The sequence below is a fragment of the Strix aluco genome, chromosome 6 (genome assembly GCF_031877795.1).
Source record: "Strix aluco isolate bStrAlu1 chromosome 6, bStrAlu1.hap1, whole genome shotgun sequence".
Lineage (NCBI taxonomy): Eukaryota > Metazoa > Chordata > Aves > Strigiformes > Strigidae > Strix > Strix aluco.
The window spans coordinates 23,536,050-23,560,981 of record NC_133936.1 but is presented as its reverse complement, the minus strand read 5'-3'; the positions used below and the strand labels follow the sequence as shown (position 1 = coordinate 23,560,981).

The window sequence follows — 24,932 nt, the reverse complement described above, 5'->3', positions numbered from 1 at the left end:
AGCTTGTCTATATGCCCCAAATTCAAGGCTTTGCTAAAATTTCTGTTCAAGAAACACTGATACTAAAGGTAATCTTTAGCATAGGCAAAAATACCAAGCAATTATTATCAGTGGCCCTAAGATGACACTTTTTTTCAAGAACTGCCCTTTGAAAATTTTGCAGGTGGTAACTGAGTGTCTCAAATATGCTGTTTTCTGTCAGCAAAATCAGTATTCAACAGGCACAATTTAACTGAAGGATCAGTTACCCTTAATAACTAAATTTCATGAGATAATCATAATTTTGCAATCAACAAATGCAAAACGATAAAATCGGTCATTCTAGTTAGATGATTTGATTTTAATGTCAGGATAAACTGTTGTCCATGCAACTAACTGAAGGAAAAGGGAATGATGGGAATTCTTACCCATTTTTCTATTATATACATCTAGTTCAGGAACTCCAGAATATTTACTGTGGTAATATGATACTGTCTTCCAATTACTGGGTTTAAACTTTGAGACCAAGTAGATAATATTTATTTGTGGTTTGTTTAATTACTAATTATGGAATTAAATTTTATTTCTTCATTGTATATGATTTGATTAGAAAAATTCCTAAAATTTTGTTAAATGATCTGTTAATAATTACATTTCAAAACCTATACCCTCTCAGTGCTAAACTCGTTCAAACTGCCTTCTGCCCTCAGTATTTATTGTCTGCTTACTCTGGAGTCTTGCTTTGCTTGTGGAGTTCCCTGCATTGTGATGCAAACATATTTCAGTATCTCAGAACATTGCATTTTCCATAGGTATTGTAGGTTAACAAAAGACAACAGTCTGACAACTGGCTGTAAATTATTTCATGTTGCACAAATCTGCCTTATAAGCAAAAATCTTAACCCCTGTTAACGTTCAGAGCATGCAATCCAAAATGAAAGAGTACGCAAAAGACTATACAATGAATTACTAAAATAACTGTAATGATGCACAGTTCCACAATCACCCTTTTCTCTCTGATGAAGGACCCAGCTTATAAGGCAAATCTTCACCTGTGAAATTCTAATGACAGTTTTTCTTAATTACATATGTTACAAAATGCACTATGGTCAGCTCTATATACAGCCAGTATATTGCTTCCATTATAGTTGGACATTTGCATTAAAACACAAATAGTTTCTTTGCTTATCTATGTTCCTGGCTTGAGGCCAGTAGCTTCCCTGCTTTTTATTAGTTGCAGCATAATATAAAATAGAGGCTGGATAAAATAATTGACCAAGAATATAGCTTCAGATAATATTGTCTATGTGCCCCACTCTGTCTTTCCCTTTTCTATCTCTCCCTGGGGGAAAAGCAGTTATCTTCCTTATGCTAAATCCAGTTCCTATCCACAGCAATCATGTAAATCTTGGCATCAGTCTCACAGCAGAATAAAAAGTCAAATCAGCAGGAAACTTCCACATAAGAGCAACAGGCAGCCCCAGGAGGAAAAAATGAAAAAAAAATCCTCTCAAACTCTTCCATTTATTTTCTCTCAAAAATAAGAGTTCTTCTTATTAGAAACACTCAGGTTTTCTTGTAATTTTTAAGATAATATGCCTTCAAAGAATAACAACTCATTGTTCAGCAAGCTTGCCAGCTTTTCAAAGCCTTTTATTTCAAAGCTTCTTTCTGAATAAACAAATCTATAAAGAGAACAAATTGAAGTTTCTGCTTTTCCTAGTGTTTTGTATAGAGGCTGCACAAGCTGTCTTCTCTCAAAATGAGTCAGACCTCAAATTACAGATTTAAAGTAACCAAAAATTGTTGGATGTAGCTGGTGGGATGAATTTTATATATTTTACATACACACTGACTCTAAAGCCACAAAAAATATTTTTAATTGAAAATTCAATATGTTAGATCAAAACCCCAAGGTATTCTTTATTATTACAGTCCTGCATATTCAAAAATATTGCTAGTACTTTGATTAGGGGTATTTTTAATGTTTATAGATAGGCAAAGGAAGACCAAGTATAATACAAATACAAATAACTATCATATAAACATGTCAACAACATAATAAAACTAAAAGTGTTTTGTAATATGATTTGAATTTGTACATATTGGACTGATGTACAAAATGTCTTTGCACCCAGTTATTATCCACAAGAGCTTACTTCAAAGTATATTAGTCCTTTAAGGCATTAGGAGGAATGGTCTTATTCATACTCTACTGACTTGCCCTCCACAAATAAGAGAATTATTACCAGGGTTATAAAACAGAGAAAATGTACTCAGAGATATAAAGATTTTGTTTGCTAGAGCAGAGATTCAGGGAATACAAAGTTAGGAATAAAATGTCCTTGGAAGAACTGGAGAAGGAAGCTTGAAATAAGAAAGAAATGTTATTTAGTGAATGGAGCACATGTAACTCACTGGCTTGGAAAGCTTAATGTTCGTAAGTGCAAAATAATTACATTTGTAGGGAAAATGTGAAGAAATGTCTGAACTTTCACAGGATCATAATCACCTCTTAACTTAGGAAGGAGACCTGGGCATTGCTGTGAAGAGCTCAAACCATGTGTAGATTCCCTGCTAGAGGTTCCTATATTCATTTCTTCATTAGTACCTGAGTAACAATTGAAAATTACAAAGAGGCTCAAGCAGAGTATGCAAGACTCCCTGATGACTGAGGCAGGCGTACGAAGGAAGAAATCAAAATAAGCACTATATGTAATTCTGTGCCAGAATATTTGACTTTATAGAAAAAGCAGGTACAAACAGAGTACAGGTGCAGTCAGAGATTGGAATAACATTGAACTCTACTGTCTCTGAAGTCCACTAAAAACTCTGGAAGCAACTCTGACTTAAAGATACCTTTTTTCAAAGTGGAATAATACTACTGTGAGGGGTTCGAACTCCTATTGGTGTGGGAATGGCTGATGGCCTGTATTGCCTGTGAACTTCGTATCATTTATTTAACGATAGGATAGCAGTGCCTAGGTTCGTATGCAAACTCTTTGAGCCAAATACTGCTTTTGGTTATACACTTACAGTCGCATGGAAAAGCAGATTCTTCCCAAGCTTTTGCAGTGCCATTGTCAGGATCCCAACTGCTTGGTAGCAAAGAACAGTTCATCCAAATCCATGTACAACGGTGCCTTCTTTGCTCTGCAGTGGTTGTTATTTTCAGTCACCAGCTGTATAACTGTCAGTACAGACAAAAGAGCTAGGAAGTCTTCTACTGCAGCATTTTGAAAGTTGCTGCAGTTTTGTTTTGCAAGGTCCTTCCAGCTTCTGCTTACAGTGTGCAATAAAGCGAGGACAAGATTTATCTTTGATTTTACATTGCTACAAACTTTAAGAAGCATAGTCATACATTTCCAGCTGCCACTCTTATTAGGTATGGAGACCTGTGAAGTGATGGTACCATTTCATATCACTCTGTAAACGCAAAAAATAAAAGTGCTTTATTTTTTATTAACTGTCCAGCAGCCATCTTTGTTCACTCCATGCACCTCATCCTTTATTTGTGAATTATAACTAAAATGTGACTTTAAGCCTTTTTAAGCAAAGTATTTCCATAAAACCACATGAAGAGAAGAAATAGTTATAAATGGAAAAACCAGTGCCTGTCTACAGCAAATACTTCATGAAGACTGATCTATCCAGTTCAGAGTACAGGCTGATTGCTGTCAGGGAGCAGTGAGGGCTGGCTGGGAGCAAGGCAGGCATAGAAATGGCAACCAGGTTCAACATCATCATCAAAGTTCATGGTGCTGAGGCAGGTCTACAGTCATGCTGGAAAGTCAATCCAGAGGTCATAACCAAACCCACTGAGGGTCAGAGTCCTTTGGTCACTGGGCAGATCCATGGTGATGGGGTCAGGCAGAAACCAGGCCAGGAAGTCAGGTCCAGTGGGGCACAGGTGAGGATTGAAGCTCCCAGGTTGAGCTTAATTAGAGCCCCTGGGCTCATGGGCAGGAGTGTGTTGGTAAGGGTCCCAGGTGAGGCTGGTCAGGGCCATTAAAACCTATTAGTGTGTTCAGGGCCCTGACAATTGTAACATTAGATAAATTATTATCCATTGGAAGCCCTGCATTTGGGACAGACTAAAATGATTTTAGGGGCTTTGTTGTACTGAACTTTTGTTCAAATTTCTCATTATAGATGCAGTAACAATAGCAATGAATACTCATGTAAATTTTCTTGTATTTGTAATCCTGTTCTCTATATCTGCTCAGAAACAGTAGCCAGACAGCATTAGTGTTCTCATTGCCACAGTGTCTATGAGCTATCCCTTAACTGCAAGAGCAATTGATGTTTTTAACAAAAAGATCAAGCACCCAAGATGAATTGCTGGGATAATACCTATACTGGAGGTCTTTTAACACAGTATTTCTACCAGATCCAATAGTCACAGCAATAATGAAAGTAATGCCCTGGAGAATCAGAATTACACTAAATTTTGCCACTTTGTTGACCTAAACATGAATACTAAGCTTTGTGAAAAACCACAGTGCCCTGTCTATATCAGTACTCCCACTGTTACTAACACCATGAAATCACTGCCATAGTTAGTTACAGGAGACAAAATATCTTCCAGTATAGCCTGAGAGGACAAGTAAACAAGTCAGATCAAAAAGTAGCACTAGTGTGCCCTGTACAAAATAGCTTTCAGTAGTACCGAAACTAGTATATTCAGTGGAATGTATCAGAAAACATGCTTACAAAGTCAGTATGCACAAATAGAGTAAACTAAGAACAGAAGCTGTTAGCATGTATCAGGTGGAGAACTTTACTTTTTGGTTATTTGAAACTGGGTCTAATGTTCACTTTTCCAGGGTCAAATTTTATGTGAGACTACAAGATCAAATGGCGAAGTACTGGAAGTTCCTGGGTTTTTTTCTAGTTCTTGCTACTTTCATATCTTTTATGTGAGCTTATCCCTAAACTTTCATGCTCTTATGTTCTCTTTGTTGTGTCTTTTAACCAAGCTTGTACTTGCACAGAAGTTACAAACAGGAGTTCAGGAAGTAAACCAATAAAAAAAGCACAATAAAGAATGATTTCCAACATCAGAGATTAAGAAATACTAAGAAATTTTAAGTGAGCCCTTTAAAAGTATATAAAACTAAATATATAGATTCTGACATGACTGTGTGTTTTATGTCTGCTAACCCTGTAATTTTATTTTAAGGCAGATGACTCATCACGTTGTATCATCTAAAGCAATGATAGACTAGCATCTGTCAAACGCTGTTTTGGTAGTGCTTGCCACCTAGTGGATTACTGCTTGTGTACACGAGAAGGATCATCGGCTACAAAAATATTTGAAAATCTGCTTATTAATCACACTATTTAATAATATCCTGCAGACTTTGGGTACCACTAGATGGAAATTTTTTGTTGGGATTAAACGCTAGTGAAAATTGGAATAAAAATTGTAAACATTTTCACAACTTTTATCCACTTTCTGATAGCTCTATTTATAGCTATTGCTTGACTTGGCAATAGGCAAAAGATGGAATTTAAGAGCCAACGAGCAGTCAGTATACATGGCCATGGACTCAACTGTAAACTCAAGCCCCAAACTAACATATGTTGGTTGGTAGTCTATGATGACTATATTTGGCAAACATGAGTGAGCTCATTGAAATATATACTAGTTGTTTCTACTTCTTCTATTAGAGTTAGCTGTGGTCTTGTCAGTTTTGTTATAACAAAAGTTCTGATATGTGTACAGATTTTCTCCACCTCCTCTCTTTTGAAAGCCACATTCTCTTGGAATGGTTGTCATCCATTTTTTTGACCTCGACTTCAGCCTCTTCCTGTATAGTAATTTACACTTTGTTACTGCCCACTAGTCTTACAGAGATCAAAAGTGTTGCTCATACCATAACACAAGGCAAGAATCTGTACATAAGTTACAAAGGTTCCATCAACTATTTACAAAAAACACTTCTCCACACAAATGCAGTCCTCCTGTCAAAATGTTGAGTCCCCTCTTTCAAGTGTGAATTTTGTAATAATCAACATATTGAAAAAAATATGGACTATTTTACCAGAACTTTCCCCAGAAAATCCAGCCTACAGGAGAGTTAAGAAGTTATCAGCGAGAACTGTCAGATTTGAATACAGCAAGTTTTCTACTATACTGATGATTGTAACAGTTATTTTTTTACTCTTCCATGATGATGATGATGTCAGAAAGTTTTAGCCAGCTGTATGATATTCAGGAATAATCAATTTATGCTTTACACTTTTAGAAGAGTTTCCAATTAATCTTACTAAGCTCATAACATACCTTAATTCTTACTTGTTACAGATATGTTCATATAGATGGTTTTGCCATTTACAGCATTTTATGGTCAATAACCTACTCATGAGTAACTTGATGTGCAGATGTTAAATTGGGGTCAGAAGATTCCATGGGGTCAAAACCTTTGCTCTGCATTCAGTTTGGTTGTTATTTATCTGAGGGATCTTACAGCACATTATGTGACTGTCATACATCAGAATTTATGATGTTCCCTTATTTGCTATGGCAATCTCATGACTGAGGATCATTTGGGGTTTTTTTTCCCCTCTAACAACTCCTATAGGGAAATTCTATTGTGATCAGAAGGTGCAATGCTGTTTCTTTCCTTCACTTTCCATTATATACTGATCATCCTCCTAACACTACAGAGTATATAAATTTCATCAGGAAGATCATCGGAAATACTTGGAATTAAGAGGTATCTAAGAAATTTTGTGCAACTACCTCCTGTTTTCAAAAAAGTAATCAGAAGAATAATTAGGTCTTTTGCCAAATTTAGAAAGTTGTATTTTAGTACTGTAATATAAATCTGTACTCAGTGGTATCATAAGCTTGAAAAATCATTTTTATTAACATACAAAAAAGAATAAGGAAAATAGACATTGTAATTAAACATTTGCTTTCATCTACAAATAAGTACTGCAAGTAACAAAACAATAAAATAATTCTTTAAGTTCTTGTGAACAGTTAGAAACAGAGGAAGAAATTTTCTGAAACAGAAGCAAAAGAGTCTTCTGAAATAGAAAGTATTTGGCAATATCTTTTAGTCTCTCAACAGAGAGTCTCTCTTTTCCCTGGAAAAGGGGAAACATCTCCCCCATTTTTAAAAAAGGGAAAAAAGGAAGATTTGGGCAACTTCAGGCCAGTCAGTCTTACCTCTGTGCCTGGCAAGATCATGGAGCAGATCCTCCTGAAGGCTCTGCTAGGGCACATGGATAATGTGGATGTGATTGGTGGCAACCAACATGGCTTCACCAAGGGAAAATCCTGCCTGACAAATTTGGTGGCCTTTTATGATGGAGCGACAGCATCAATAGATAAGGGAAGAGCAACTGATGTCATTTACATGGACTTGTGCAAGGCCTCTGACACTGTCCCGCATGACATCCTGGTCTCCAAGTTGGAAAGACATAGATTTGATGGATGGACCACTCGGTGGATAAGGAATTGGTTGGAAGGCTGCACTCAAAGGGTTGCGGTCAATGGTTCAATCTCCAAGTAGAGACCGGTGACAAATGGTGTCCCTCCAGGATTGGTACTGGGACTGGTACTGTTTAATATCTTTGCTGGCGATGTGGATAGTGGGATGGAGTGCAAGTTTGCCAATGACACCAAGCTGTGTGGTGTGGTTGACATGCTAGAGAGAAGGGAGATGCCATCCAGAGGTACCTGGACAGGCTGGAGAGGTGGGCCTAGGCCAACCTCATGGAGTTTAATAAGGCCAAGTGTAAGGTCCTGCACCTGGGCCGGGGCAATCCCAAGCACAGGTACAGGCTGGGTAATGAGTGGATTGAGAACAGCCCTAGGGAGAAGGACTTGGGCGTGTTGGTGGATAAGATCAACATGAGCCAACAGTGTGTGTTTGCAGCCCAAAAAGCCAACCAGATTCTGGGCTGCATCAAAAAAAGTGTGGTCAGGAGGTTGAGGGAGGTGATTCTGCCCCTCTACTCTGCCCTCGTGAGACCCCACCTGGAATACTGTGTCCAGCTCTGGAGCCCCCAACACAAGAAGGATATAGAACTGTTAGAACAAGTCCAGAGGAGGGCTACCAAGATGATCAGAGGGATGGAACACCTCTCCTATGAGAACAGGCTGAGACAGTTGGGCTTGTTCAGCCTGGAAAAGAGAAGGCTCTGGGAAGACCTTATAGTGGCCTTCCAGTACCTGAAGGGCACCTACAAGAAGGCTGGGGAGGGACTTTTTACAAGGGACTGTAATGATAGGATGAGGGGTAATGGGTGGAAGCTGAGGGAGGGGAGGTTTATATTAAATATAAGGATGAAGTTTTTTACTGTGAGGGTAGTGAGGCACTGGAACACGTTGCCCAAGGAGGTTGTGGATGCTCCATCCCTGGAAGTGTTCAAGGCCAGGTTGGACGGAGCCTTGAGCAACCTGCTCTAGTGGGAAGTGTCCCTGCCATAGCAGGGGGGTTGGAACTAGACGATCTTTGAGGTCCCTTCAAACCCAAACCATTCTATGATTCTATGATTCTAAAATATCCATATAAACAAGTAATCCATATTTACAATATCATATGCAATCTTGGTTACATGTAGTAAGAAGCGTATATGCAATTACTGTACATTCAATTTTAAAATCTAATTTGCACTATCATTTCTCAGTTTCATTAATGTTGGAAAAAACACTGTTCTGCTTCTGTGCGCAGTACTGCATGACAGCATGTAAATACATTAAAAAAATATTTTTTTTCCAGGCATCTTAAAAAAATAGCACTTGTAGTATTAGGTTTTGTAACTTCCTATGTTTTTATAGGAATCCAAACTTGGAATGTAAGCTCTACAATCATGTCCCTGTAAAAACAACAATGTAGAAGATTTCCAAACATGCAGAAAAGTCCTGATAAAAAATCTAGAGTTCTACCTTCCCTTTATGTCTTTGAAAATACACCTTTTTATTTCCTGTGTTGCTACTATTATATATAAATACAGGTAAGAAAAGTTGCATGAAAGGAAAGTTAATGGAAGGCCACTTTGAGAAGCAGCTTTAGGAATATGTTTTTTTTCCAGAGAAAATTACTCTCCAAAGTCCTATGTATTTTTATTTAGCACTTGAACTAACCTTTATGTTGCAAGGATACTTAAAGACCTTTTTAATCACTTTAGAACAGAAGCCAAAAGTCTATAGTATGTTCAGTCTGTTTTAAACTGCACACACCAAGGTTGAGCAAGGTTTAGGAGCTCATGGCTACTGCATCTCATGGGGACCTTCCACAGACCAAAGCAGCCAGAGGCCCAGAGTTCATACACATGAGATATCACTGATTATGATAATTTCTCAGCATGGAATCTTCCAGCTCCCGCTGAGTTTCTACTATCACATTTAACCTCAAAGTTGAAAAATAAAAATACAGTCTGGCAGACTACCCTCAAAAGGTTGCTAATCCTTGATTTTCAAATAGTTTGATATCAGAATATAGAAGTAAAGAAATACCACCATTCTTTTTCAGATATCATTACCCTTGAACAGTACATGGAATAAAATGGAAAACAGAAGGCATACTGGTTACTATAGCTTAACTTTAACAGCATACAGAACCATTCACCTAAAAGCTGTTGATTTCAATACATCCAAGTCAGTATTGTAACAAAAGAAATCACAGATTTTCTGGGTTTTTTTCCCAATATACTGTACAGTTAAGAGTTTCTTCCAGAACAATCCTTAGACAAATGATTACCTTCCACATGAACACATGCTTTTATTAGATGACTTAGTACTATGCAAGGATTGAATGAGCTTATTTTCACAGGTGGATGAGACACAGTAACAGGCCAATACACACCAACTTAAAATGCTGTTGCCTGTGTGAGTGCAGTATAGAAAGCTAGCATAGTCAATTACTAGAACAGTTGAGTTCTTTTATTCACTTCATCTGTTATACTTCAAAAGTGTTAATAGAGCATCTCTCACAAAAACTAAATGTGCATCCAGCAGCTGTATGATGCTTACTGATTTCACCAAAAAAATCAGACTTGTTGAGCAGAACATAATGAGATCAGAAGACAGCACAGTTTAGTGTTCTCCAGAAGCTACTGCAAATCCCTCTTCCTACTTGATGCTCAATATATAAATTTGTAATAGGATGCATAACATAATCATGTCATGTCAGTTGAGCACTAATGTAATGTAAAACAAGTGCTCTTGTTTTTCTATCAGTACTATTTGAATTTTATGCTGAAGCTGCGCAGAACAATTCTACGGAAGACAGGTAACTGTGTAGAACTTGAAAAACAGGGAAAAAGCTGTCCGATCCACTGCACATAGTACGACTGGAGGAGTGCTCATGCAATAGGGTAGTACTCCTTCTGTCATACCTGAATTCTACACCAAGGCATTTAAAAGCAGGTATTTTCTCAAATGAAATAAACGAATGTTAGGTGGGTCCTAGTCATCCACAAACATATGTAAGTGAAAACAGAACTCCGGGATGTAGTCCTTAAGTACCAAATGGTACAGCAGAAATGTTTTTTTCAGGTGATTTACTATGCTAGCTTTCTATACTGCATTCACCAAATAATTAAATGTTATTACAAATCAAGTGACAGGAACTGAGGTGCTTCTTGTCAGAGAAGATCCAAAATAACTCATGACCAAAATTGTTTGTATTAATGCAACACTGAATTACAAAAATTGCATATTTACTGAAGTTTAATGTGTTTAAACATTTGTAAAAAGCTGAAGTAGATAACAATTTATGTAGGCTTAAAAAAATAGGAAATTATATGCTGTCTGAAATTGTCTATATTGTAAGATGAACTGTTGTAAATTTGGACTTGTAGTGGGCTCTGCAGGTTTTATAAGAGATTATGACAGAAAGGCTCATCATTTTGAACATGTGCAATCAAAATAATCTACTATAATTATTCTTCTATAGTAGTAAAAAATAAGTATTGTTTATATCTGTGAAAATAATGAATGAGCATAATACATTAATAGTCCCATTACTAGAAAGAGCTATAGAAGTGCCAGTAGAGACTCAAACTGCATTATTTAACACTTTAATTTCAAATTTAAAAGTCACAGAGTTTATATAGTTTGCTTATAGGCTAAAGTATGTCTTCATGCCTGTGACAATAATGATTTTGACACCAGTGTGAAGATACCAAAATTGGCTTTCAGTTAACGGGTAGTGTTTTAATCAAACCAGGAAAGCTCAGCTGTTTCTTGGAGGAAGCATTTCTCAATTCAAGCTCCTTTCTTCTGTGAGACTGCTAGCAGTCTCCTCTGGTTTCCAACCTCCTAATTTCTAGTCCAGTGCCATAAATCAATAGAACTGTGCAATCAAATAAAGACAGTAAAATGTTGCCTTTTAGGATAAAAGGAAGACTTGGTTTAAGTGATACATATTTTTCTAAGTGTGTATCTATAGCTTTCCAGATAAGACAAATTCTGCATTTGGATGTTTTACAAATTCCTTAGATTTCAGTAATGATTGCACATAATCCCAAATCAAGTGTTGTCTGTATACAATATATTTGGTTAAAAAGCCAATAGCTATGTTCTGATTTAAAAAAAAAACAACATAGAAGTTTCTGAAGTAAACATAACATTTAATGATTTCAGAAAAACTTTCATTTCTTTTTTTGAATTCAGAATTTTAGACTAAGCATTTTTATGGTGCAACTCTGCAAATTGCTGAATGACCTCAAATCCCATAGATCTTAGCAGCTGGTGAGGGGGTTAATCAGCTTAAGATATCAGGGCTTTAAAAAAGTGAACATTCCCAGAAAAATTATGTGTGATCAAGTAAATTCTGCTGTCTGGTATACTTCATGACTCTGATTCATAACCTGCAAAATCACTCAGAGCAAAATTTAGTCTCAATCTTGTTAACTTTTCACGACTATAAGAGATATAAGCATTAAATTAAGAAGTGATATGGAAAACATTTTCCAATTATGTGATTTTTCCCATTATGTGATGTCATTCATGCTCTCATTCTTTAATTGAGAACTGAGCATGGACCAATGTAATGTATTTGGGACTTAGTGGAATTTAAATTCATATGCAGAAAACTGAGTATCTTTGAGCAAGCCGTATTGAAAATAAAACCCCAACCTATTTGTATATCAATATAACTAAATCGGAAGGAACCAGGGGGCTTGGCAGTATAATAGTATTGTTATTCTGTGTATTTTCTTTACATAGTTGATCGTTGGCCTGCTTCATCAAGCTTGAGGTTTTGTTTTCTGGCTGCTTCACTATTGATCCTCATATCAGATTTATCTGCATTGGTACCGTCTGTCATTGTGGATTCTGCTTCTGTGCCTTCAGGAGTCTCTCCAATGGGCCGCAGAACTTTAGCATTCTCTTCTGGGGGACGCTTCCAGTGGGGCCTGCTTGCCATCCACAAAATAAGTGCACCAAATACGACAAGCAAAAGACCAAGACAGTTGACAAAAGTTGCCTCTGGTGGGGATGCACTATATGCAGGACTTTTCCTTTGGAAGGGAAAAGAAAAAAACAGTCAGTTGTTTTAAAGACAATCCTGGTCTAAAAACAGCAGTCTCCTGCTAGGTAGGAGGCCTTTTTAAAACAAAGCAAAGCAATGTCCCAATACTAGATGGTTATTATTCTGTGCAAATGGAACTACAGTTTGCAATGAATAACCTTAATAAACAAGTGAAAATACTTACAATGAAAAGATAAGCTTTTCTGTGATCCCCATGAGAGCTGTTGCAATCACTGTTGCAAAGATGGTAAGACCAGAATAAACATGTATTGGCAGGAGAGCTGCTCGGAGAGGAACTGGAGCAAAAGGGAGCAGAAAGACAGCGAAACCCAAGAAAAGCTAAACACAAAACAGATTCATAGTTAAAGCTATATGGCAAACAAGCTGTACTTCTCAAGCAGAATAAAAATAATCATAAAAATTCTATTTTGAGATGTCTTCAGGTACAAATTTGAAAAGAATTGACATTTTTGTTTCTGAATGTGTTTCCCTTCAAAACCAAAGCAATAATTCTGGATTAGCACCTGGGAAGCAGACATGATATATTTTATAAATAATCCCACCTAATATCAGTGCCCAAACTTATTGGTAATGCTAAAACTGCAACAAAACTAAGTATTGGAAACACAAGTTTTCAGTGTCACTGATTTAGTAATATATTAAAGGTGTGAGTAGCTACATTTTTACAGTCTCTTCAAGTCCTGTTCTCTTCTTCTGTTACAGATTTACTCATAAATGAAGATCAGAAGGCAGTCTAACCTTCTGACTTGAGTGGACTAAATAATTTTACCTTGTTAAGAGTTTTGGTTAAAGCACATGTCTTTAGAAGGGCAATGGTCTGTATCTCAATATATGAATCAGTTGGCATTTAGTCTGAAGATGTGTGTGGGTGGCATGAAGTTATTTGGGGGACATGAGCCCTCCTATTAGTGCTAATGTTGTGATGGATGAGAACCCATCATGTCACAAGGCTTCAGTCACAGGCTTGCCCGGTCATATTGAGGTTGCATCCCTTCTTTAGCTTGTTCTATCATTACTCACCCCTGCTACTAAATTAGAAATAGTGCATGAATTTGTATTTCATCTTCCTTTAACTTCCAGTCTTAGTCCTTGTTTTGTCTTTCCACACTGGATTAAAGAGCCTGGTATTTTCTCCCTGGGAAGCTTTTTAATACACCATAATCAAGTCATCTCTTAATCTTCTTTAGATCTGCTAAACAGTTGGAGCTTTTTAAGTCTTTCACTGGAAGATAGTTTTTCCAGCTCTCAAATCACTTTTCCAGATTTTTTTTTAATTAAAAAAAAAAAATTCATAGTATTTCATATTAGTTTTGCCAATGCCATATATGAAGGTTAAGATAATCTCTTATTAGAGAATTTACTTTTCCTGTTGTCACAGCATCGTGAGAACTCATTTTGAGCTTCATGTCATCTTTGAGTACTTCTTTCCAGAGACATTGCTTTCCAAGAGACAGTCTCCATTTTACATTTCTGCCCTATTCTTAAATTTATGCCCTTGTGCTATACTGTGTTAACATGCATTTGGCTTAAATACAATGTATTTGCACTACTGTTTCTGTAGACGTAGTATTATACAAGCATCCCCTCTCAATAATTTTTCAATTCTGAGATTGACATACCATTTCTGGTAAATGCCAAGTGTCTGCTCTATTAACAGAGATACTACTTTATGACTATTTTTTAACAATAGTGCTCAGTCACTTAACAAACATCAGTCTCTGACTGGTGACTTAGATCCCAGTTTGGAGGAAGTATCACCACAGTTCTACTGATGAGACAGGCAAGGCATTAAGTGTCATTGATCGTGTTTATATAGCAAAATTAAAAGTAGAATTAAGATCTTATTCACAATTCTTATCTTAACCATCAGAAAAATGCTGATACTCAGTATAGTGGCAGCAGAGATTTCTCTCAAATAACTGCGTTATTAAGACAAGGAAAATCTTAACATTGTTCCTTCCTATTCATTAGCTGTGGTTCAGCTATAAAGAATATATTCAACAATGCTGCAATATGCTTTCTTTTTTCTAAGTGTTAAAAACACTATTTCAATACTGTTTCCTGTACCTCCTAGCCTGAGCAGTGAAGGACAAAAGTCCAGAACCCAAATCCCTCAGCTGGGGATTTTTTTTTGCTTGATCACCAGATAATTAAATCTTATTTTTTCTTTTTAGTGTTTTGGAAAAAAAAATAAGAATCACAATTTGAAGGAATAAAATAAATTTCCATAGCGTAATAACACAATATAGGAAATTCAGAATTTATATGCAGAATCATCACATCTGTATGTGTACGCTAAATGTCAGGGCATGCCTGCTCTTCTATGACAAATGCAAAACATACTACATTAGTTCATTTTAGATTATGATAACTCTAATTCACTGCCAATAGGAGCAGTTAAAAGCATGCACATGAACATTTATGAAAGTTTTGCTGATTCAGAAAAGCTGGTTAGCCAGTAGTAGCTCATTCGTATGTCAGAGCCTTTAGATCTGCACTGCTCCCTGCTGCTCTTCTGCTGATAAACAAGTCTTGAGGCAAAGAAGTGACTACTTAAAATTATGATAGCTGGAAGAAAAAGGAAACAACTGCTTCGAGACTTCCATAATAAAAGCTCTAACTGTATTTAAATATGCTACCAACAAACCAAATCACTTGCTTTAACTTCAGCAGTTTATAGAGCTTGGAAACACGCTACTGTATAACTAAATAGTAAATAAACTGCCATTATCCCAGCAAATAAGCAAAATATGCTTTAAAATACATTTTTCTTTGAAGTCAAGGATCCGGTATTTGCACATTTACATGCTAATTTCCCAAATCACAGAATGTAAAGTGGGTATCCCATTTTACATTGAGTAATTTACTAATTACTATTAGCTTTTACTAATAAGAGTATATTAGTGAGGGCCTATTGTGCCTGAATTAATCAACGCATTCTTCAAATTTACAATCTGTTTATAAATAGATTCTGACCTGGAGAGAATAAAATATAACAGCAGTCAGCCCAATCCAGCTGTGCAGACTGTACATGTTAGGAATGTTCCTGGCATTGTGGTATTCAAACACGGCTACCATAGAAACAATTGCAAGAATCATAGCTATGGTATTTAATCCAGCATGTATGAACTTCATTAGGAGTTTGCTGCACTTCCAGGTCCAGGGCAACCTGTACACAATAATAGCTGAAGAAAGAACAGAAACAAGATTTTATGCCTTACAGGATAACTTCTCTCCAATTTTAATAATCACGCATCATTCGCATAGGACCATCGTAAATCCAGCATTTAATCCTCTAAAAAAGTCTACTAAAAGGCTTTTTCTCCTACACATAGCATAGCATATGCCAGATATACAATTGAGGCTTAAATACAGCTTTTAGGGATATTTCTTCCTAATTTTAAAAAAAACGTGTGTTTCAAAAAAACAACACTAAACAACTTGGTGTCATTTTTTCTTCATTCCTTAAATTGATCTAACAGAGATTCTGTACAGGATTTTGATTTTTCTCCTACTAGTCAGATTGGAAGAATAGGGCCCAATTCTTATATCCAGAAGACCACCTACTGGGAAAGTGTGTAAGATTATTTTTTAATATTTATTTTCTTTGTCAACTTTGGATAATGCTATTCTCTAATTACACAGATATTTATATGACTATCTATTGCATTGATATTAATAGGACTACTTTAAATGGGAAAATACTACTCAGCATAAGGGAATCATAATCTGACTCTTAAGAGACAAAAGGATTTGTCAACTACAACTCTTCCAACACTGTTAGATGAATGTAAGGGGTTTTTGCCTATATTTGCATTAATAACTCTAGCAGACAGTGTTTTGTCCAGTCTGAACAAACCAAAAATTTCTAGTGATCTAACTCCAGCTGGTCCATAAGCAGCCTAGAGCTGCTTCTTGCCAAGCTCTTTTCTCAAAGTCCCCACTGCTCCTTCCCTGCCACAACTGTCCCCTGGCTGTCGTATGACCCAGGTGCTTTCGACCGGGGACACACAGAAACCAGATTAGATCACTGAAGCCCCAGGTACATCTGATTACAAACTAGGTAGTAATTCTGGATGTGTGACAGCACATAAGTATATTCAGATAACAGGGGAAAAATATTTATGAGAACACCTGAACACTTGACCAATAAAGGCTAATGCCCACATCCATGTTTTGCCTGAGCAGAAAGACTGAGCTTCATTCATCTGATTCATCACACCCTCATTTAAGGTTTCTGCTTATGAAATTACATTCAAATCTTTATATGTAATTATCTATACTAAAACAAAAGAATAAGAATATATACAGGTTTTTTAAAAAGTTCCTGTTCCAAACATTAAGAAATAGATGTGTGCCAGAAAAAAAAGTATTACCCGATAAATGCAAAGGTTAAGAATTTACTGAAGTGATTCTCATGTACCTTACTCATTACTTCTCCATAGCCTTAGCTTTTTACGCAAAAAGCACAGGTTATGGAAAATAAATAGGATATTAATTCTGTATGTTGTGATGAATAATAATAAATTACAAATTAATTTCAAGGTTCTGTTTACATATTTTTGTTTACTTGGATTCATGCCATGAAACAGTACTGCACTAAGTAATTCACAAAGAAAACACTGTTCACAAGTGAAATTTCCAGACTACGATCAAATGTTACATCAATTTATGCTTTTACATACTGTGTGAAAATATAATACAGGAATGAAAGCGTCCCTTAGAATATTTAAATATATACAGCACTTAGGTAGCTCTCAGCTCACTACTTTTAAAAAGTAACAGTAGTAAATCTTACAAAATGAGGAAGATAGAAGCCTTGTTTTTAAGGCAGTTTGACAGTAATCAATCTACACGACATAGGTATGATTCGGCACACCAAGCTTGTGATCATCTCCAACAGTTCCCCAAAAATTATATGATAGTCTTATATCTTGTTAATATTCAAATAATTGTCTGCATCAGACTATTATTAATTTAGTACTAATGATTATGATTTCTAATTTTGTAAAGCAGATATGCCAAAAGGCCGCAAACAAGCCTCAACCTCATCCTATGAGGATATTTCCAGTAAATCCTCCTTGTTCCATCTTACAATATGGCCCATAGTTATTGTCAATAATTTATTCCAAGTGCAGCAGAGTACTGGACTCCGTATGTCTTGAAGTAAACTTGATGGGCATAGGTCCTGATCTCACTTTTCAGTCTTTGTATGCAGGGGGTCAAGTCCAGGCTAAAATTTTTGTGTAACATTTTGCTTTGGTGCATAAGATGTTATCTAGTTGATATAACTTCCAAAATCACTATCAAACTCCCTAGTCAATTGTCCACATGGTCTCAGATCTCTGTCTGGGCCATGAATTTTCTGGGCCATTTCCAATAAACAGTATGATAGAAAAGCAAGGAATACAGACTAATGGCTTGGACACTTGTTAACAACACCATGCATTAGCATGTTACATGCCACAAGCCCAGGACATATGCATGATAGTACAATCTGGTTTAATCCTCTTTCTATGAGGTCTATGTCTGAAGTTACACATGGCAATTTGAGCAGATCTGACTGTTTATCACTGTAAAAAGACACAGTCCCATTTCCCCACCACCACTCTTGTTCCACCTCTGTGTGCTTCCCCCTGCCTTTGTTGTAACTAGTGCTTTTCCGACCAGCAGGAGGAAGCAAGACAATCTGAGGAACAAAGGGGAGAGGAGGAAGATTCTGCTTTCAGTGGTACAAACTCCTAAAAACTGACTCAGACATGATGTGTAACTTCATCTCAGAATTAAAATAGCCTGGGTTAAAAGCACATACACAATTACAGCATTTTTAGTGGTGAGATGCTAAAGCAACTGCTCTATGAAGCACTTTCTCTAGGTATAGCATCTCTACTGCTGTTAAGAGATTTGACAATCTCGGCATCCTTAGAGACAGCTTCCTCACTCAGATCTCACTCCTATTTTGAGCTCTGATTTTAAAGCATGTCACACAGGTCAGAGTGATCTTGCAATATCTTGTATGTGGCATGGGACACCTCTTCTTTGCCAAATGTACAAAGGAAATTCTAGAGTTAGCTCTCTAGTATTTCTGACTGACACATGCTGCATGTGGTATTGTGGATGCTCGTGAGATGCCTTCCACCTTAGAAGGCACAATGCATGGTTCTGTGAGTGCACTGGGGGTGCACTGCACAGCACCTCACAGCTGCCAGAAAGCAATATTCCTCTTCATTCCTCCTATTTCCTCTCATGCTCTTTTTTGACTGATCCTGTTGCTCACCTTCAGCAAGATCTGAATGCCCACTAGATTCTTTGGGAACCACTTTAACACAGAATGGACAGGTGCCCATCTATGATTTCAAATGGACTCTAAACTCATCAGGAGAGCTGCCTCTTCACAAGTTGCCTGTGATGAGACCCTTACAGCTCAGCAGTCACTTGCCCTTCTAATTCTTGAGAATTCTGCAGCCTGTTGGATGTTAGAAACTCCAGGAATTAGCTACTTTTCCTTTGAATAGATGCTTTGTTATTTGAGGCAGAGGTAATCACTTTTTTCAGATAACTCAGAACAAGCATTATCTTTAGATGTGATTTCAAGATGAAAGGCTATGCTTACTTTAAAATAATTTGCACTCCTCCTTGCGCTTGCACATTGTCCTCCATCTCCCTTCTCCCATCTATGACACTTCTGAGACCCTTTGTGCAGACAATTCAAGTCTCTATTCCAGCAAAAACTGTACTTGGGTGGTTGTGGTGGTGTGTGTGTTAGTTTCTGGCTAGTTAATTCAGTTTATGGATCTGACAGAGCTCGCACAAACAAACCAGTAGGAAGATGAAGTCTGAGTCAAGGAGAAAGCTGAAAGGGAGAAGTGGAGGAAAAAAGTAGGAATATTTCAGCCACAGTGAGCTGTTAAGATTGTCTCACCCACCTAGGTAATTCATCCATACAGATGAAGTTTAATTAACTCTGTAACACCACATGGTAATGTGGCAGACCAGAATTTTTCCTTTTCTTCTCTCTATAAGAACTCTGAAGTAACATTCCTGTTGTATTCCTTTATTAATATACTGCTGACGTTAGGCTACATCCTCACATTTTAAGCCTGTTTAAAATACAAGTTATATGACATCTGCAAATGATATATGATGAGGAATATTAACCGTGCAACGATCTTCCAAGATTTATAGAGTCAACCCACAACTTTATTGTATAGAGTTTACATGTTACTCATAAGCAGTAGAAGACTGATCTAAGGATGGGAGATAGACTACCCTACTGTCCTTGTTCTGACTCACTCTTTATGCAATCTTCCACAAACCCAAAAACCACCATGCTGCCCCTTAGTCTGCAACAGAGATTGTCATGTCTGTAGAAAAAACCCATTCTTTTATTAGGTGAGTAATGGGAAATCCTCAAAAATAATTTATTCCACATTATATTTTGATGGGTTTCTTAATTAGTCCTTTAGGAGAGAACCAAACATCATCATTTGCAGGCCAAACATGAACTAACATGCAAATACTCCTTTGGAGCATGCCCTGTGTCTACAGTCATTGTTCAACATTTCCACTTGTAAAATAAGACAGAATTCCTTATTTACTTATTTAACCCATTCTATCACACTAATATTCCTTCAAGCCCTTCTTAAAACTCACTTTTTCCTCATTTTTTTCCTATCTTATTAAAATTGTTGCTGTACTAATATGCACACAGACTTTTATTGCCTGTGTTTTTCCCACTTTAGGTCTAGAAAATCATCTGGACAATTACTGTGCACTGACAGTGTTTTGTCAGGTATCATTTACCTGTAGGCACTGATCCTCAAATAGTAAGTATTAACATGCCTACAGCTTTTTCATTTGATTGATAAGATATATACAATGGTTTATCAGGGCACATCTACTTCCCAATATGCACATTATTATAGTCATTCCTTTTACCTCCTATAGACCAACAATACAACTTTTCTATCCTTTGTATAGACTTTAATGAACTCAAGAAACAGCTGATTTGGTTATTTCAAATTCTCTACACAAATTTAACCAAGATTATTTATTAGCTATTCCTTTTCACTTTTTAACTAAAGACTTCTTTTTCTTGTATGTGTGCAAAGAGGTATCCTATTCCCGTCTCATCCAAATTACTTTGAATTCAATGGCAGACTTTTGTCAACTGTATTTGATTCAGATTCACAGTGGTATCTTATCTGTTGGTATTTAATCTGATTTACTACAATACTGGTTCAGTGTCCAACTTTGCTTTTCTTGTTATACAATAGGATTTCCTCCCCAAATAATGCTTTATTATCAATTCCTTGTATGTGTTCCTTTTGTTCTTTTTGAGCTATGGTAAACTTCTGTTTACTTTACATATATGCTTACCTACACAAGGCTTGAGGCAACATCCTTACTCTGTGACACAGGGACAAACTGAGTTTCAGAGGAAAAAAAAAGAAAATGCCTAGGAAAAAGCTGCAGAAAACTTCCCCCTTTTTCTTCAAAAGGTCTATGCTTACATTAAATACAGTAGTTTGATCACAGTAAGTAGTATGGATCTTAGTGAAGTCAACAGGTGTTTCTTGTTGCTTATTTATAGCCTGAAATTATACTTTTCATGACCTATTGAGCAATATGTAAAACAACTTCAAAATACTGTTTATTGCTCAACAGCAATTTGTAACTTGAAGCCACAAAGCTGCGAACACGCCCCACTCCCACTAAAAAAAAGAAATTTGCAGTATATGTTCAAATCACAACATTCCCTTCAACCACCCACTCCCCTGCATCTTCCAACCTCTGACCAGCTGGGCTCCTGCCGAAGAGCGAGCGAGCGAGCACACATGTGATGCAAACAACATGTTCCACTGGAATGAATGTCCGGATGTGCTGGACAAGTTTTCTGGCTGGATGAATGCAACGTATCATGCAGTGGTGAAGCAAATGTAAATAAGGTTATTAAAAATGGAATTCTAAGTTTGTCTAGACAAAATTTTAGTTTGTCTTCTATTACAAAGAAAAAATACTCCTGCTTACATTTATACTGTAAGTCTCCAGAGGATCTTCCTTACTTAAGAACAGTAAAATCTTCTGCATCTTCTTCCCGCAAAAGTCAGTGGTAAAACTGTGGGAGAATTTCCACTGTTCTCTGCAGCATTTATTTGCCGTTCTTGGAGATGTCACTAATGTTTCATTTAGTTCATGTTGAAACTAGCAAACATCTTGTCAATGACTTTATAAAATATCACTGTCGGAAGCTCTTACCTGTCAAATTTCCCCATTCGTTTTAATACCATTAGCATAAATTGACACTCCCAGCTGTCAGGATTTTTAAGGTACAGTCCAGCGCCCTTATTTTTGCAATATTTAGCTCTAGTTTAAATATATTCACAGGCTAGATAAGCCCCTCTGTGTGCTCTATCCTTATCTGCTTTTTAAACTTTACTGAGAGCATTCTTTCCTAAATCGATACCATTTATCAACTATAGTGTGTCTAATGTAGTCGTTTTCTTGGAATTAGCCAATTACAGTAACAGAAAACCACAGTTGAAACTCCAGTTTTCCTCTCGGCCTGAAGGAACAACCCCTTACACTTAAGACCTAACGTACTAATCCTGTGGGATGGAAAAACAGATACTGTTTGTGTTGCAAGTGTAATGGGAAACATCTAAAAGTCAGTCCAAGGCTGAACCCTATGCAATCAAAAGTTCAAACACCTATAAAAGCCGAAAAACCACCACTGCATCATAATCATTGTATGTTACTTAGGCAACAGAATTAAGAATGAATTTAAAAGATATATTTTACAGAATATTTTACGTTAAGTCTGGGCTGATGAATTGTATTTTAACCATGCTTATGGTGCAACATTTTGTCTGGCACAAACCCGGTTCCTGGATCTAGCTTCAGTGGTACTGAACTTTCCTTTCTCCTATTGGGACGTGGGAGAGAGCCAAAAGAGAGGGAGCCAAAGGAGAGAAACTTTCCTAGGGCAGCACTTCTGGCATTTCGATTCTCAACTTGCATGAATCCAGGCTGACTGGGAAAACACACCTCGCAAGCGTTGCTCGGCGCGCACGGCAATCCCAGGCCAGGGTAAACAAGTGCTTGCAGAAAAAACACATAGAGCAGTTTCGGCTTATGACAAGGGTCTCTTTGTGCCTGCTCGGGGAGCGCTGGTTTCCCTCAACCGCTCCGGCCGCGGGCTGCTGCGCTCCCGCTCTCAGCCGCTGCCGGCCCCGCCCCGGCCCCGCCGCCCCGCTCCCCGCCGCCCCGCGCCCCGGCCCCGGCCCCAGGCAGCCCCGGCTCCCCCGCCGCTCCGCCCCGGCCCCCCCAGGCCCGGGCCCCGACGCACCGATGCCCTGGATGAAGACGAAGCCCGTGATGACGAGGACGGGGTGCCAGTTGAACTCCCGCGCGCTGCCGTCCCAGCTCAGCCCCTCGCGGTAGTGGAAGACCCAGACGAGGGAGAAGATGACCGACACGAAGCCGACCAGCAGCGCCGAGACCAGCAGCGCCAGGAATCGCCCGTAGTCCTCCATCTTCCGAGCCCCGTGCACGGCCGGCAGCGAGCGCCGCGAAGGAGGGGCCGGCCGGGCGGGGCCGGCCCCGGGCCGGCGGTGGCGGAGCGGCGGGCGGTGGCGGAGCGGCGGGCGGTGGCGGTGGCGGAGCGGCGGGCGGTGCCGCCCCGCAGCCGGCTGCCCGCCCCGCAGCGGGCTGCTTGCCGCGCCGCAGGGCCCCCCCGCCCCTGGCCGGCGTCGGGCCAGCGTCCCTCGGCCGTCCCGGCACTGCTTTTTCACGAGGAGGGTGTAGCTTTTCCTTTTTTTAAAGCGCTTTTTACAAGCTTGACGAGAGTTTCTTTCCCTCGAGTTCAGAACTCCGCCTTAGAAAAGCCGTTTCTGGGTCAGCCTGTCCCCTGCCAGCGCGCCGGCCCCACAGCTCTCCCCGCTCCCCCCGGCACCGGAGCAAGGGAGTGGGTGTCTGCGGGGCTTGTGCACGTGGTTGTAGCGGAGGCCGGTGAGTGTGGTGAGGGAGGACACCGATGGGCGACAGGAATTTACAGACCTGCCATAAAGATAAGCCAGCACAGCCATAAGCACTAACAGATAAAGCAGGAACGCTGCAGTGAGGAAGAGGCACACAGAGCATCCAGAAAATGCGGAGTAGAAGCTTGCTTAAAGACACTGATGGACTGTACTTGGAGCAGACCTCCCGACATGATCATCCCTTCCCATCAGATTCATTGAGTGCTGTAAATGTAAAACAGATACTAACCAGTTTCATATATGGACTCTGGCCTAAGTATGCGGGAGTATTTGAGCATTGTTCTGTTGGATAGCATCAAATGTATCAAAAGTCCGCTAGCTAAGAAAGGGAGAATACAGACCTTCAGACAATTCCAACAGGTATGGAAAGGCCCATTGCAGGGAAGTTAGAGAAGAAAACAGAAGAAAACAAAACAGAATTGCAAAAGAGACAGCAGGCAGCGCTAGCAAAAGATACCACTTGATAGATAGACCAGTTTTGTCAAATCATGTATTCAGTCCCTTTTTCCTTTGCTGTAGAACATTCAGTTGGCTCTGAAGCCTGTCAGATGTAGTAGGAGGATGTGCCCAAACATATATTCAACACTACTTTTCTGGTATTTGATTAGCTTACTTTTGAAATATATATAGTGTCAAAGTACATATGAATTAGAAATTCATTATTCATTAACTGGTTGAGAGAAAAAAATACTGTTCACTCTGGCTAGTCGTTGAGCTGTCTGATATCTCATGCTCAAACTGAGGCTGAAAAAATGAAACAGTTTTGTGGAACTTAAAATAGTTTCAGTAGAGTATCTGCCAATTCAAACCCAGTACTTACTAAAGTGTTGGAAACATCTACATAGAGACATGAAGACCAAGCCAGATTGGAGTGGGATGCAAATACATTTCTTCATTATTCTCTCTAATCTCCTAAAAATAGATGTTGGGCTCTGACATTTTAAAGAAAAACGTGACTTGAGCATCACTTGTATAATGGTGTTTAGCTTTAATTTGCATGGATTTGGTGTGAACTGCTCTCAGGATTTAAGTGTTTGCTCGTTCTAGTCACAATGGTAATGAACATTGATATTGTTGTTTCACAAGTCACAGCATCTAAGAGAAGGAAACACCTAAGACCTGAATCTTCCGATGAATGCACTCATGCATGAACTTCCAAGGATGCCAGATTGTCATTAGCTCATGAGGCAAGCAGGTAGTTTCAGTATTACGTTCATAAAAATTGTATTAAGTTTTCTGAGGATTGCTTGAATGAAGTGAATCTTCCTATTCTTTACTTGCAAACCAGCATGTAATAAAACCATAAATCTGCCTACTTATGCACAAAAAATGTCATGTGGCTTAAACAGCATAGTATTTATACGTGATCAATTTTAGAGTATTTTTACCCGTTAATATC

General features: G+C 38.3%; 1 protein-coding gene across 3 annotated transcripts; it reads right to left on the bottom strand.

Annotated features, from left to right (window-relative positions):
• Window positions 1–6,830: 6,830 nt before the first annotated feature.
• Window positions 6,831–23,102, bottom strand: CYBRD1 (cytochrome b reductase 1). Of its 3 annotated transcripts, XM_074829105.1 has the most exons (6): window positions 22,843–22,932; window positions 21,525–21,612; window positions 21,286–21,394; window positions 15,471–15,679; window positions 12,658–12,812; window positions 6,831–12,462 (listed from the first exon to the last, which is right to left on the bottom strand). In XM_074829105.1, exons 2-6 carry the CDS (start codon window positions 21,582–21,584, stop codon window positions 12,162–12,164), a joined length of 834 nt encoding a protein of 277 aa, XP_074685206.1. In that variant the 5' UTR covers window positions 21,585–21,612; window positions 22,843–22,932; the 3' UTR covers window positions 6,831–12,161. The 3 variants fall into 3 exon arrangements, with proteins under 3 accessions (XP_074685206.1, XP_074685207.1, XP_074685205.1); XM_074829106.1 differs by lacking the exon at window positions 21,525–21,612 and having other exon boundaries at window positions 22,843–22,918; XM_074829104.1 differs by lacking the exons at window positions 21,286–21,394; window positions 21,525–21,612 and having other exon boundaries at window positions 22,843–23,102.
• Window positions 23,103–24,932: the final 1,830 nt, after the last annotated feature.